Source organism: Schistocerca cancellata, chromosome 2 (genome assembly GCF_023864275.1).
Source record: "Schistocerca cancellata isolate TAMUIC-IGC-003103 chromosome 2, iqSchCanc2.1, whole genome shotgun sequence".
Classification (NCBI taxonomy): Eukaryota; Metazoa; Arthropoda; class Insecta; order Orthoptera; family Acrididae; genus Schistocerca; species Schistocerca cancellata.
The window spans coordinates 663,812,985-663,829,290 of NC_064627.1; the positions used below are offsets into that span (position 1 = coordinate 663,812,985).

Here is a 16,306-nt window from a genome sequence, read left to right on the forward strand (position 1 = left end):
TAAAATGTGTGTGTGTGTGTGTGTGTGTGTGTGTGTGTGTGTGTGTGTGTGTTTGTGTGTCTGTGTGTCTAATACTGTGAATGACCATGTAGTTAATTCCCTTTAAAATCACAATCACTACCACATAATCAGTGAACTTTTAGGCAACTAAGTTAGTACAACCAGTGTGCTTTTCTTCCTTTTTCTTTTTTATTTTGTTTTGTTTTTATTTTTTTTTAAACTGTGCAATCGACTGCTGTGTGTTTCACAGTTATATCCATGACATCAAACTATTCCTTCATCATGCTGAATATGGCTGATGATCAATGTCCCTATGATATTTTAACTATCTAGTTAGTTTTCGTAATAATCAGTCATTTTGTTGAAGCTACAAGCTACACTGATTGAGGTGCTGGATTTATATTTGCGGGGAATAGGGTTTAAAGTTGCATCCAGATTTATGTTTCTGTGAGCTCTCTAATTCAGTATATGCTGGGGTGGGCTCCTTTGGAAAGGACATGGCCATTACCCTTTCTCATATCCATCTTATCAGTTATTTTATTTGGTCTCTAATGACATTGTTGTCTGTGGCCTTAAAGCTCCATTGTTCCTTCATCACAATGTTTCAGGTATAATCCACTTGATTAACCTAACATGATCAATTAATGTAAGTAAGTAAGTAAGTAAACACCATAAATTTTGTAAAATTTGAATGCATTGCACACAGATCAAAAAAGTGCAAGCTCAGTACCACACTAATAGTATCTTGCTGTGAAACTACACAGTAATTAGCTACAGACAATGTTGTCACTAGAATCATAATCATCTAGGCGCACATTAGTGTTGATACATTCATTCAGTAAGCATTTCTATCTCCTCGACAACAGGATTTCTTTCTCTTCCATTTGTATGTAGATCACAGGAAAAATGACTGCTTAGTTACATATGTAATTTATGTAATCTAGTCTTCACAGACCTTACAGAAGCAATATGTAGGAGGCTGTAGTATATTACTAGGTTCCTCACTTACTACTGTTTCCTTAAACTTTCATCTGATAGTCAATGTATTATCTCAAAGTGTCTGCCTATTCATGTTTTTTAGCATTTCCCCTGACACTCTCCTGTAAGTCAAGTGAATTTGTCACCATTCAAGCTACCCTCTTACAGTATGTTCAGTATTCCCTGTTAGTCCTAGTAGGCACTTGAGCAATATTCTAGGAATTGAATGTTTTCTAGGCTAGCTCCATTGTAGACTCACTGCATATTCCCAGTACCCTACCAATGAAATGAAGTCTGCCATGTACTTTACCTATGATTGAGAGCCCAGGTGCCTACATTTCTGAACACTTAAAGCAAGTTGTCATGCTTTTCATCTCTTTGAAATCTTATTAAGATGTGAACAGATGTTTGTGCATCCTTTTTTCAGATAATAATCCATTATAGATAACTGCAAACAGTATGAGGTTACTATTAATTTTATCTACCAGATTGATAATATACTTCATTTACAGAAAGGGTCCCATTACACTTCAGTGATGCAGTCCGAAAGTTACTTATGCATCTGTCAGTGACTTCCCATCCAGTATAACATGATGTATTCTCTCTGCCAAGAAACTGACAATCCAGTAATGAATTTCAAACAATGGAAAATCCAGGATGAAATGAAGCCTTCACTGACTAATTATCCTCCCAACTTTGTACAAAAACAAGTCTCTCATGCCTTATCTTTCCAGTCTCCCACCACTTCCCAAAATACCACTTTCCAGCCACAGAGGAGCATTCCCCTCCTAACTCAGTACCACCCAGGACTGGAGCAACTGAATTACATTCTCCGCCAGGGTTTCAATTACCTCTTATCGTGTCCTGAAATGAGACATATCCTGCCCACCATCCTTCCCACCCCTCACATGGTGGTATTCTGCCATCCACCAAACCTACACAATACACTTGTCCATCCTTACGCAGCTCCTGTTCCCAATCCGTTACCTCATGGATCATACCCCTGTAATAGACCTAGATGCAAGACCTGTCCAATCCATCCTCCCACCACTGCCATCTACTCCAGTCTGGTCACTAACATCACCATCACATCAAAGGCAGGGCTACCTGTGAAACCAGTCATGTGGTCTACAAGCTAAGCTGCAACCACTGTGGTGCATTCTATGTAGGCATGACAACCAACAAGCTGTCTGTCCACATGAATGGCCACTGACAAATTGTGGCCAACAAACAAGTGGTTCTGTTGCTGAACATGCTGCCAAACATGATATCCTTCATTTCAATGACTGCTTCACAGCCTGTGCCATATGGATCCTTCCCACCAGCACCAGCTTTTCTGAACTGCGCAGGTGGGAACTTTCCCTGCAATACATCCTACGTTCCCGTAACCCCTCTGGCCTCAACCTTCGTCCTCGCCCATCCAGCCCCTTCCCTGTTCCCATTCAAGCACTATACAGCCATCAGTCCACCACCACACCCAGTCTTTTTATTTCTCTCCTTTTCCACTAGTATCTCTCCTCTCCACGTCTCCTGTGCTCTCAGTCTAACCTGCAGCACTTCGCTGTCTGCCACCCCTACCATACTATCCCTCCCCCTCCCTGCTCCTGCCTCCTTCTTAGCCCCACCCAGTCGCCACTCCTATCATGCACTGGTGCTGCTGTTCACAGTGTGGTTTCAGTTGCCTGAGACTGCAGTCGTGTGTGTGAGTTGCATTTGTGTGAGTGGGTATGTCTGTGTATTGTTGACAAAGACCTTAATGGCCGAAAGCTGTAAGTGTGAGAGTCTCTTTGCTGTGCCTATCTGCGACTCAGCATCTCCACTATATGATGTGTTACAGTCATGAATTTTCTTTGATACTCCACATGATTGTACAGTCACTATAAGCACTGAAACCAAAAACTTTCCTGGTTTTGGGAAACAATACACCCACCTGATTGCCACGATTTAAGGATGTCACATGAGAAAGTTGTGAGTTGGACTATGCAGGTTCGATGTTTTTGGAATGCATGCTGGTTGGCATGGAAAAGGTCTTTGTGTTAGAGATACCTCATTATGTCCGATATCAGAATATATTGTGGGATTCTACAAGAGATGACCATCAGTGAGAATGGGCAGTAGTTTTGTGGGTCACTTGTGCTGCTCTTCTTCACCTGTTTTTCCTTTCAGCTACTGGGCACATTTTTTTCTTCTACAAATCTGCAGTGTATTATGATTAAGAGAGGGGCCACCTCAGCAGCAGGTTTTGTACAGAATCTGTCACATATTCTGTCGGGTCTTGGGGCTTATTCAGTTCTAGGAATTTCAGTAGTTTCTCACTGCGTTTGACCATGATGTCTATTACTCATCCCTGCAGTAATGCAAGAATGAACCTGGACAATATCTCTGTATCTTTCTTTGTAATAGTACATTTTAAAACCAGTTCTTTTTTCCAAACTTGTGGTTACATCAGGGATTGTTTATACAAATACCCAGTTATACGATTTTGTCCTCTGTGGATATCGAGTCTTGCGCAAATAATCTGAAACAGTTGCAGTGTCTGTCATTGAATTTCAGTTTTTTGTCTACTGTGACAAACACACCACCTCAATTTTGCATTAGTCTATCCTTTCAATTTACACTATATTTACTCCAGAAATCTCACTGCTATCAATTTTGTATTTTAAGCAGTTTTCTGTATCTAGTTTTAGGTGTTCTCCTCTGCTTTTCAGCATTGCGCCGAACTTTGGCACTTTGTTGTAAATGCTTTGACAGTTAATCATTAAGAATTAAGATGTTAAATAGTCTAATCTGGGAAACGGGGGGATTTTTCATTGGGTCTTATACTGTTACGCTGGAACTTCAGGGACTCCAACAACATCATTATTTGGTTTGACTGGAGAATCACCTAATCTGAAAAAAACAGTTGTGTGCACTCACAAATAGTCAGCTAATTGTGTAGGAGGAGTACTACATCCCTGAATCATTTTGTGGGACCCCGCAGTTCTCATCCTTATGGCACAAAGTAAGGGAGTCACAGACTAGCTTGTCAAACCTTTCAAAGTCGCTGATTCGATCCTTCCACTCAACTAAGAACCTGTGGTCCATTATCAGTTTCGGGGACGATAATGATGATTGTCAACTTCATTGAAATTTGATGAGCAAGGTTGTTCTTCTTAGCCTTATCTGTCAGTCACTGGAATGATTCGAGCATGACCATTCAACTTGGATGACAGGCATTGTTCATTCCCATGTGGGCCGTGATCTGCTGCTGGTTTGCTTCCTGTTTACTACTGGAAGAGCCTCTTCGACATGTTGCATTAGGCCCCCAGGCTTAGAGGCTTAAAGTACAATATAATCCTTCTTAAACTCTGCTGACTTCGATACTCACCCAAGACATTCATCAGTCAACAGTAATGAATAAAATGATTTGCAATATGGAAAGCACGGTTGGTCATGTGATACAATAGCTTTTAAATGACTACAAGAAACTGCTTAGTTCAAAGCAGGATGATTGATTAAATTACAATGATACATGATTGTAAGGTTTTCTGATGGTTACTCAATGAACAGTGTGATTAATCCAATTAATGCAATCACACGTGTTGGTAAAATAATTATGAAACAGAGAAATGGGACAATTCTGTCTGAAATGCAAAGGACTTTAAATCAGTTACATTTGACATAGAAGTCAATCTGATCAAATGGCAACAGGGATTTGCATTTCTTAAATGTTCCCTCATGATTGCCGCATTTTCACATCCTGTTGTTGTGCAAGCATGTGTTGGCATTCTGCATTGGTCAAAAATTATTAAACCTAGGTTATTTTTAACTGTACATACATGACTGAGCTCTTTATCGCTGGTAGACCATTGGTTATGGGCAGTTGCAGCTCATAATTAAAGGCTCTGAGGTGTAGCTGCCCCAAAATATATATAAATTAAAATAAATTTCTCATTAATGTATTACAGAATTTAAATTATCAGAACACATTTTATATATTTCCCACATGGCTTTAAATAACACTGGTCAACATTTTTGGAGCTATTGATATGTGATATTTTTTGAATAGGTAGCAGTTAATCTTAAGGCTGTGCCTTGAAATGCCGCTTAGCTCTATGTAACAAGGGTTTGGGGGCTTGGCTTCCTTGGAGTACAGCTCTTACGGGCACCCTGAAGGCTCTGGTGTTTTAGCTTAAGACTGTCCTCCTACCAACGTAAACAATTTTCATGTTCCACTGCTTACACCATAAGGGAATGAACAGAGTTGCTGAAACCTTGCTATTGACTCCCTGTCTCTGTATATCTCTCATATGCTTTGATGCATCATTAACCAATGTTTAGTATTGTTGCTTTGATAGTGCTTTTGTTGTTTTGATAGTGCTTTAGACAGTTTTTTTGTTTCTGACATTGGCTGCTATATCCACTGTTGGAATAAGTTTTCAAATGTCTCACCAGAGTGTACTAGAGTATGGTAACATAAGTATCACCACCTAGCAAGAGTTTCATGAATGTTAAGAGGAAAAAGTGTTTGAAATTTACCCCGTGCTTGAAATATGCCCCGTTACTTTAGTTTCCTTGCTTGCTAACTGTAGTAATGTTTGTTATGAGTAAGTTTCTTTTTGTGAGTTTGTTGTGCATGAATTTAGTGAGTTGTACATTCTTGTGAATAATAACAGCATACCACGAATTTGAAGACAACACAATATGAATTCAGTGTGCAGCTTATCACAAAATTTTGGACATGTGGTTATGATGAAAGTGAAGGAACTTGGTGCATCAGACATGATGTAAACATGAATCGACAACAAAAACAGTGTAAATCCAGGCAAGGTATACATGCGATTTTAACAGAGAAATGTACAATGCAGCTGAGTGGTTGTGTGTGCCATATCACTTAAAATGCATATTTTTTTATACACAAGTATAAATATGGTGTGTAAATTACCATGGCAGTTGCTTGAGTTGTTCATGTCAGCCAGTGACAGCAAAAGATTCGTGATGTCATGAAAACATTGCTGTTTCATCATGTGAACTCATAAAAACTGTGGTTTGAGCACATAGAACATTAAATGTCTGAAGTTTAGAAATGAAAATACCAGAAACATTAAGAATGGAGCGAAGCTAACATACACTGTATTAAAGATCTCTCCAAAATGTGCCTTTTAGTACAGTTTGTTGTGGTAAGCTGTCAGAAAATGTGATGCTGGAGGTAAATAAGCTACCTACAGATTTTATCTTGAAGTTAGATTTTGATGTTATTTAGAAGATGATTACAAAACAGAAAGAAGATGCAATATGTAAATGTTTGGCTAGTGTGTGATATTGCCTCCCCCCCCCCCTCCCACCTCTAATCAATAAATGTCATAACCTTACCCAGTGTGGAAACCACAAGCTGCACCTGGTTTTAAGTATCCTTCCCATGCCTGATTCTTGCTTCCAGCCCTAATTACATTACTCATCTGTATTTCATCTTACATTCTGAGGATATGAGATTTTCCAGATATTTTGTAGCCAAAGTTTGGAAATAAATAATTTTGTTGATTGGAAGTGAAATCTCATACTAATTTTGAATACAAATGAACCAGCTTTATTAGTAAAATCAAACAGCGGAAAATCCAAGACGGAGTGTAACACTATTTTGAAAAGGATGGTTACTACTCACCATATAGTGGAGATGCTGAGTTGCAGATAGGCATAACAAAAATACTTCACAAAATGAGCTTTCAGCCAACAAGGCCTTTGTCAAAATACACACACACACACACACACACACACACACACACACACACACACACACACACTCTGTAGTGCTTCAAGAATTTCGGAGTAAATTCTAGAACCACTTGGCCTTTCACCATTTCGAACAACCAATATTTTAGAAGTGACTGGGAGAAACGAATACACCCTACTGTGCATCGTGCATCACCTATTTGTATGTGCAGGAAAAAAAAGAAGTTACGAGAAAAAGAGGGACCAGCGGCCAAATGGCAGCAGACAAGTACCTGCTGTATGGTCCACATAATCTCCATGTATGAGTCGAGAAGAACAAGAAAACTTTATGTAGTATTCTGTGCTCTTTAGTGTCTCGGTTGATTGTAAAAAGACTAATGAACAAGTCTTGGCTATGAACGAAGCAAGAGACATGTATGCTATTTGAATGTGTGTAAATGAGTCTAATGTGTAAGGAATAAGTTAGCTTGCAGAATTTATTGTCTGTGAAAGTTGGAAATACATAGTATTGAACTGAAAAGTATTTTATGAGTACCAAAATTATTTCAAGGATAGAGAAGTATTTTAATAAATTCCTTTAACCAGCTATAGTCTTCAGAGAAGAAGCTTTTGGGAGATCAACGTAGCTGATTACCCAGAGAAGAGGATCAGTTACACACAATGCGCAAGTTAACTGAATTGAGAGACGTGTGTGCCTGGCAACCCAATACCACACTGTCTCTTGTCGTCCAAAAAAAATGTTTGAAAACAAACACACACACACACACACACACACACACACACACACACACACACACACATACAAAGAAAACTCACCTTGTGTGCGAGTTGCGTATGCATGAGTGGGTGTGTCTGTCACCTATTTTTTACATGACCGTATTGACCGAAAGCTTATTTTTGTTGTGCCTATCTGTGACTCAGCATCTCTGCTATATGGTGAGTAGGAACTATCCTTTTCATAATACTGTCGAAGCTTTATTAGTAGAATTATATCTATTTTTGTTATCCAGGATAATCATTGAGAACATAAAGTTTTAATTATTATGTAAGGAGATTTATTAGGGGACAAGTCCAGTTCATGTATTTTATTATTTGTATGAAATATTCCTCCTGTTTATGTCAGTAATGTATATATGTATGTATTGAAAAAACTGCCTTTTATTCATTACTCAGAAGGGCTACTATAACAAGATACTTACCATCTAATGTAAGGCGCAATAAAAGCATTAGAAGATCGGAATTGTCAAATCCTGCTTTTTAGTAAAAAAATTAAGTTATTCTACAGATAAGAAGAATATTTAACAAGTCGGTGGTTCGCAGGCTGCTACGAGCTGAATATCACAAAGAGGTAACTTAAAATACAAATAAACCCTCGTAATATTCATCTAGTCCAGTGGTAGGAGGGAAGGGCGGGTGGAGGTGGAAGTTTCTTAGTGTAATTCGAAAACTACTATGTTCTGTACAATGGTGTTTAGTCATTACTGCAATAATTATTTCTGGTCAGTCAATATTGCACTTTTTCACCAACACTTTTATAAAGAAATCATTGCCTTAATAGTTATAAATGTTAATTATTTATAGCATTCACATTATGAATTACAAAAGTTGAGAAGTTCCTTACTGTCCATTGGCAAGCACTCGTAATATGCTGGTCTGTATGAGGGTGCCACATGGCTCTAAAATTTAGATACTGTAACGCCATCATTCAAGAAACAAATATAATTTCCTATTTCCTTCGCACAGATTAAAACTCTGTTGCTGAGCTCACAGCCTATAACCATAACAATAAATTAAAAGGGAAAAACTCCCATAGTGTGGATTCAATATTAATCAAGAGAAAATTACACGCCGTCTTTGTGCAGAAGTGCTATTGTCCAATAAAATGGTTTTTAAGTGGTGGTAGAGTTGTCTTTGGAGAATAATGCTATAGATTAAAGATTAATCAGTCGTTTTAAGGTTATGGGTGAGGTTGTCTTATTTATGTTTGAAATACTGTGTGTTAAATAATTACATTATGCAAATTACTATTTGTACTTTGTTAGTCTCCTGTACATTAAAGTAATTTTGATCATGTTGAGCAATACAGCTGCTACTAAAGTTAATAATTTAATGAAAACCGCCTCCAGTGTATTATTACAAATTTAATGCATTAAGACTGGTTTAGTTTGTAGAACATATTCAGTTTGCCAATTTTAGTCTTCTGTTGAACTGCAATGACTGCTTACTTAAATTTGTTTATATGAAACAATAAAATACTTATTTTGATTTTGAATATTTAGTTAGCTGTTAGGAAAAGACTTCTGTATAGTAATAAATTGTCAATTCTATATCGTTATTTGTTTCTAAACTTAACGTGACACTTCCTAACTGTTATTATTGTATCTTACTCGTAATGTTTTATTTCTTACTTTTCCATTATCCTAAATATTCAGATTTTGAAAAGCCATCAATGTAAAATGTTTGATTTGCTTCACATATATTGTAAATGTTAACAGAAATAATTTATCGAATCTACATAGGAAACAATTGAGAAAAGGAGTATTAATTATCAGGCGTTACTGCTGCTGGTTTTTTTCAGTTCTATGGACAACAATGTCGTTTGTGATCAAAAACTTTCTAAAATAAAATTTCTGTTACAAATGTTCGCAAGTTACGTGAACTGTTCATGAAAATTTAATTGCATAAGTTTTTCATATCTTGTCAAAATTTCCTGAACTGATACTTGTTTTCAGCTTAATCACTGTTCATCATTGCCACTTGGTCATCATCAATGTCTACCCAAACAATGTAGAAAGTCAAGTGACAGGACATCCTCCTAGAGATGTAAGTGTCTGGTAAAACAGTATCAATTAAAATAAGATGCATTAGGTAACCAGCAGATGTTTGCAAATGAGTTAAATTTAACATAATTCCATGCTAAGTTATCAATTCTTTTGGAGCAAATGTCATGGGTCTTTATCAGTGGGTCACCTTTATCCAGTTTTGTAAAATTTCGTGCTTTAAGGAAATTCCCCTGTCCATAATTTTGCATGCAGCATTTTGGAATTTAAAAAAAAATATTAGTTTTGATACTACCAGGCATAAAAAGAATGCCATATGTTTCTCATGTGTTATTTTTACTACAATGGATAAAGATAATATTACATGTTTTTATGTGATATTTTTGGTTTCATGAGACTAATTGTGTCAATAATCGGAACTCTTCAAATATGTTAAGATTGTTGATGGAATAAATTATTTCTACATAATGGTGTTATGTTATGCCATTGAATAAATGCATCTTTCATTTATTAATTTGTACGGTACAGAATTGCAACCTTAACAAGAAAAAGGTTCAGTCATTTACAGATAATTCTATTATGCACTTAGTGATTTACTTGCTTAAGAGGAATATGTTGTATACACTTTATTAACCCATTAACAGCTCTGGACGTGTTAACGCTCGCGCCTTTGTACCTGTCCCAGTGTGCTCTGAACGTGTTTACGTGCGCCACCAGTCCTTCTACCTGGTACTCCGAATGTGTCTACGCATAGACACGTTCAGAGTACCAGGTAGAAGGACTGGTGGCATGTGTAAACACGTTCAGAGCACACTGGGACAGGTACAAAGGCGGGCGCGTTAACACGTCCAGAGCAGTTAAAGGGTTAAAGGCAGCTATACACTTCCAAAATGTTGTATAAAAGTGGCTAAGTTACTATGAGGAATTTTTGCAGAAACCAAGGAAATTGTAAAATAATCATAGTTATTAATTGCCACTACATGAAGAAATAATCAGAACAGAAGGAAATTTGTGGCAACTTCTTTATGTAATAGCATAAACAGGCTAGAAGCGATGAGTGAAAGCACCCCTATGGGTTCCTCAGCTTCCTCCAAATTGTTGTACAAGGTATCAAAGCATGATTGGTTGACCTTGTGGATACATCACTATGTGTAATTGATGTCCGCTGCTCACCCATTGCAGTAATTTAGTTTGAGTATGTTGTAGGTGTTAAAGTAATAATGCAACTCAGAGACAGGTTTGGTAATGGTTGATTCCATGATGTGAGGCTGTCTTCTGTGAAAAGTACTGTATTGCTACCATTTGTGCAATATGATTACACAGTGCATATCGAGAAATGCAGCAATTGTAGGAAAGTTATAACTGATTATTAATTCCAGTCACAGTTTTGAGATAACATAGATGATTACCACTTTTGGCCATTATAAACTATCATCACATCTTTTTGGCTTAATTACAGTGTAACTCACGAACTTCCACACCATGTGTGACTGCTTCAGCATTAAAATATGTGGAGGTTATAGTTGAACTTTCACTACTTGAGAGGATCCCCATAAAAACTGAGTGATCATAGGACAATGAAAGTTTGTGGAAACATTTGTAAGGACATGTGGAAGAGCAATAACGAGTAAATCATTGAAAGAAACATGGTTTAATTTCCAAATGAGAGGGTAACATTTGTTAATTCCTTACCACATTCACGTTCGAGGTTACAAACGTTACTCAATGTGGTGACCATCAGTGTCGAAGACAGCCTGGAAGTTTGTACAGATATCATATCACAGTTGTCTGCTGCTCTTTTCCAATGATGGACCATGGAATGTTTAGCTGTTGTGACAGCTCATGCACTGCCTGAAGATTGCATATTGCATCCAGCATTCTCAGCCATGGTAACAATTTGTGGCACAATTGTTCATTGGCCTCTCCCAGGAGTGATCACCAGTTAATTTGAACTTCTGAAACACATTCTGTGTACAGAAAGCGGATGTCTCCGAACTTCTTTAATGTGTCAACAATTGCAAAGAGCAGCAGTACTATTGCTACTGTTTAGATAAAACAGCTTTACAAGTTTAGCTCTGCTCACCTTGTCCAGACCCATGTTTGATTGTCTGCAGCTGTAATACACACTGATGCTCGTGTTTCAACCCTGTGTCGCCGAACCAGTACCGGACCTAATGGAAAACCAACACTACTAACAATGCAAATTATGCAGCGCACAGTCTGAACATCAGTCCTATAAAGTTGGGTACCAGTAGGATAAATAGTCTTCCATCTACACTGGATCAGGTAGTGAAAGTTTATTTATCACTATCCTGTATGTCAGCTACAACCTATGTATTGTACAGTATTGTACTTCATCGTAATTCTACATTGAGTATACTACAGTTCGGTGCACAATACAAATTTAGTCTTCCGGTCGCAGTGTAAAACTTGTTAAAAATCCTAATGGTGCTACTTTTACCTGAAAGTAGACATGAGGCTAGTACCAGAAACAATATGCTAGTGATCAGTTAACATATAAATTAATTGCAGTGTATCTGAGTGGTGATAATATGCTAAGATAATATTAGTTTTGGTTTATTAGTGTATCATCATAATTAACAAACCAGTGCAGTCATCTGTATGACACACTGAAAGTACTTAATACAGATTGTGAACACTGAGCATTGTTTCTGGTGTTACTTTGTTCTCAGTGTTATGCCTTAACATAAATTACAATGCTACCAAATCAGGAAAGTAACAAAAAATTGATGCAAGTCTTTTGTAGCTAACACAAAAGCTGAATTTTGTTCTGTGTGTCATGAAAAAATGTAGAAGTTTGAAACACCCGCCACTTTAAACTGTGATGTTAAAAGTGTCTGCATTATAACCTACTTTTGAACTTTAGCTAACAAAGAAACATACACATTTCTTTGATCTAAAGTGCTAGGTCCAGTGACTGAGTACTATGCTGCATTAAGTGGGGTGTATCTTATACAGGCCATTTAACTGCCCACAATTAAAATGGCACCAGATCATCGAGTGTTGTGGTCATGCGCTTTTTATTTTGAAAACACTTTCGTACGCACATTATCTTTCCTAGATGAACTTCTCCAGATGATATGCAGTACCAGTAACTGAAAATTGATTTCATTTTTAATATTTATAATAAAGCTATTTCAAATTATCTCTGATAAAGTAGTTTATTTGAATACAGTTCACTGTGGAATAGCATCTATTAGATAATTTGACAATATTGCATTTTGCGGCAGTATTTGCTATTTTTATGTATTTAGTTATTACACCATCATTCCAACTGTGAGAATTTCACTTGGATGTAGTGTGTGTCAATTTTTACATTGTCAGTGACAGGTACGTATACACTATGTTTAGAGGTAAAGATTAGAAAGTTAAGTAACTACTACCATGATCCGTAACACAACATGATGAAATGAGAAACCTTAGGCCTACAGATTACAAAGTATAAAACTTAGTAAATTAAATATGAAAAGGTTGTATAACCCAGAGAGTTAAATATAAGCAGTTAACACTAAAAAAGTAACATACATGACAAGAATTTACAGCTTAATGTTCAATTTATATGATAATACATCTTATTTTATTTTAAGGCAGTTTCTCACTGTGTTTCTTAAATTCTTCCAAACTGTAAAATGGCATGACTAAAAGAAATTGCCTCCCCAGAAGCTCTTTAAATGTAGATTTGTTGGCTGTTTCACATTTTATTTCTGGAGGAAGAGCAGTAAATATCTTTATACCAGAGTACTGTACACCCTTCTGCACAACTTTCAAATTTTTACCTTCAGTGTGGAAATCATTTTCTCTTTGTGTTGTACTGATGGTATTCACTGTTACATTTGTATAAATCAGTGTTTTTACTTATGAAACATATAAGTGAATGTATGTATTGAGAAGTGGTTTCAAGAATTCCCAGATTCTGGAATGGGCTTCTGCAACTGCATTTAGGGTCTACACCACACATCACTCTTACAACACACTTCTGAGCAATGAATATTTTCTTTGCAAGAGGTTGATTTCCCCAGAAAATAATTCCACGTGCCAACAAAGAATGGAAGTAACCATAGTATGCTGCTTTTTTAATGCTTAAGTTTGCACAGTCAGAGATGATTCGCATTGCAAAAATTGAAGAGCTGAGTTTCTTGTAAAGATCTAAAATGTGATGGGACCAGTTTACTCTTCAGTCAATCTTCATGCCTAGAAACTTCATTACTTCCACTCTTTCTATGACCTGTGTGGCATATTTAACAGTCATTTCTTCCTCAGTTGTGGCAGTTGTGTTGAAAGACCATTTCTACATTTACATCTACATCAATACTCTGCAAGCCACCTGATGGTGTGTGGCGGAGGGTATTTTGAGTACCTCTATCGGTTCTCCCTTCTGTTCCAGTCTCGTATTGTTCGTGGAAAGAAAGATTGTCGGTACGCCTCTGTATGGGCTCTAATCTATTTGATTTTATCCTCATGGTCTCTTCGTGAGATATATGTAGGAGAGAGCAATATACTGCCTGACTCCTCGGTGAAGGTATGTTCTTGTAACTTCAACAAAAGCTCGTACTGAGCTACTGAGCGTCTCTCCTGCAGAGTCTTCCACAGGAGTTTATCTATCATCTCCGTAACGCTTTCGTGGTTACTAAATGATCATGTAACGAAGCACGCTGCTCTCCTTTGGATCTTCTCTATCTCTTCTATCAACCCTATCTGGTATGGATCCCACACTGGTGAGCAATATTCAAGCAGTAAGCAAACAAGTGTACTGCAACCTACTTCCTTTGTTTTTGAATTGCATTTCCTTAGGATTCTTCCAATGAATCTAAGTCTGGCACCTGCTTTACCGACGATCAACTTTATGTGATCATTCCATTTTAAATCACTCCTAATGCCTACTCCCAGACAATTTATGGAACTGCTTCCAGTTGTAGACCTGGTGTATAGTAGCTAAATGATAAAGGATCTTTCTTTCTATGTATTCGCAGCACATTACACTTGTCTACATTAAGATTCAATTGCCATTCCCTGCACCATGCTTCAATTCGTTGCAGATCCTCCTGCATTTCAGTAGAATTTTGCATTGTTACAACCTCTCGATATACTACAGCATCATCCGCAAAAAGCCTCAGTGAACTTCCGATGTTATCCACAAGATCATTTATGTATATTGTGAATAGCAACGGTCCTATGACACTCCCCTGCGGCACACCTGAAATCACTCTTACTTCGGAAGACTTCTCTCCATTGAGAATGACATGCTGCGTTCTGTTATCTAGGATCTCTTCAATCCAATCACACAATTGGTCTGATAGTCCATATGCTCTTACTCTATCCATTAAACGACTGTGGGGAACTGTATCGAATGCCTTGTGGAAGTCAAGAAACACCCGTGTCTATGGCCATCTGAATCTCATGGACGAATAGCACGAGCTGGGTTTCACACGATCGTCTTTTTCGAAACCCATGCTGATTCCTACAGAGTAGGCTTCTAGTCCCCAGGAAAGTCATTATACTTGAACAAAATACATGTTCCAAAATTCTACAACTGATCGATGTTAGAGACATCTGTTCGACATCCCTTCTTGAAAACGGATATGACCTGTGCCCTTTTCTAATCCTTTGGAGCACTACGCTCTTCTAGAGACCTACGGTACACCGCTGCAAGAAGGGGGGCAAGTTCCTTCGCGTTCTCTGTGTGAAATCGAACTGGTATCCCATCAGGTCCAGTAGCCTTTCCTCTTTTGAGCGATTTTAATTGTTTTTCTATCCCTCTGTCATCTATTTCGATATCTAGCATTTTGTCATCTGTGTGACAATCTAGAGAAGGAACTACAGTGCAGTCTTCCTCTGTGAAACAGCTTTGGAAAAAGACATTTAGTATTTCGGCCTTTAGTCTGTCATCCTCTGTTGCAGTAAACCATTTCATTAAATCTATAAGAATAATATTAACAGACTCTTAAACATTTTCCCATTTATGACCATTAACCATTATGTTCGTGTCATCTGCAAAGATGGTAAAATTACACTGTATCATGGGAGAATAAAGTAAATCATTCATAAATAAAAGGAACAGTAGAGGACCAAGAATAGAACCCTGTGGCATTCCACAATTTGTGTCTCTCGATTCTGATGAAATCATTCCACCACACAAATTGTCTGACTTATCTAAGACTACTTTCTGTTTTCTATCTGTCAGGTATGGCTGAAGCCAGTTATTTGCTACACTGCTTATTTCTAGATGGTATGCCTTCAGTAATAGTATTTGGTGGTTCGCAGTGTCAAAAGCTTTAGATAAATCACAAAATAACATTCCAAAACCTTATCTATAAAGGCAGAATCACTTGTTCAGTTGACAGAGCTTTCCAGAAAGCAAACTGATGTTTGCTAAGAATATTGAATTTATGTAGGTGTCATAAAATTCTAGAATAAAAGTTTTTCTAGTATCTTTGAAAACACAGTCAGGTGAGATATTGGTCTGAAATTTGTAACATCAGTTTTCTCCCCTTTCTTAAAGACAGGCTTCATGAGAGCATACTTTAGTCTATGAGGAACAATTCCTTGCTGCAAAGAGGCATTGAAAATATGACACAGTATATCACTTACAGAAGTACAACATTGTTTTAACAATTTGCTAGAAATATTGTCTACTCAACAGGAGTTCTTGGTTTTCATGGAGGCAATTGTTCTTTCAATTTCTTATACTGTAATAGGTCTGATATGCATTTGAATGATTTTGTTAGGGACAGCACTTTGCAAAAAGGTCAAGGCATCATTCAGAGAACCCTTGCAGCCTATTTGCTCAGACACTGACAGGAAGTGTTTATTAAAGATTT

At 37.4% G+C, this 16,306-nt stretch overlaps 1 protein-coding gene across 2 annotated transcripts in view; it reads left to right on the forward strand.

Moving 5' to 3' along the window:
* Positions 1-16,306, forward strand: part of LOC126162362 (integrator complex subunit 13) — a 302,316-nt gene that overhangs the window by 24,103 nt on the left and 261,907 nt on the right. For both annotated transcript variants that reach the window (XM_049918816.1, XM_049918815.1), the window contains exon 5: positions 9,420-9,510. In XM_049918816.1, coding sequence (XP_049774773.1) covers positions 9,420-9,510 — 91 coding nt within the window. The remainder of the gene's footprint in view (positions 1-9,419; positions 9,511-16,306) is intronic.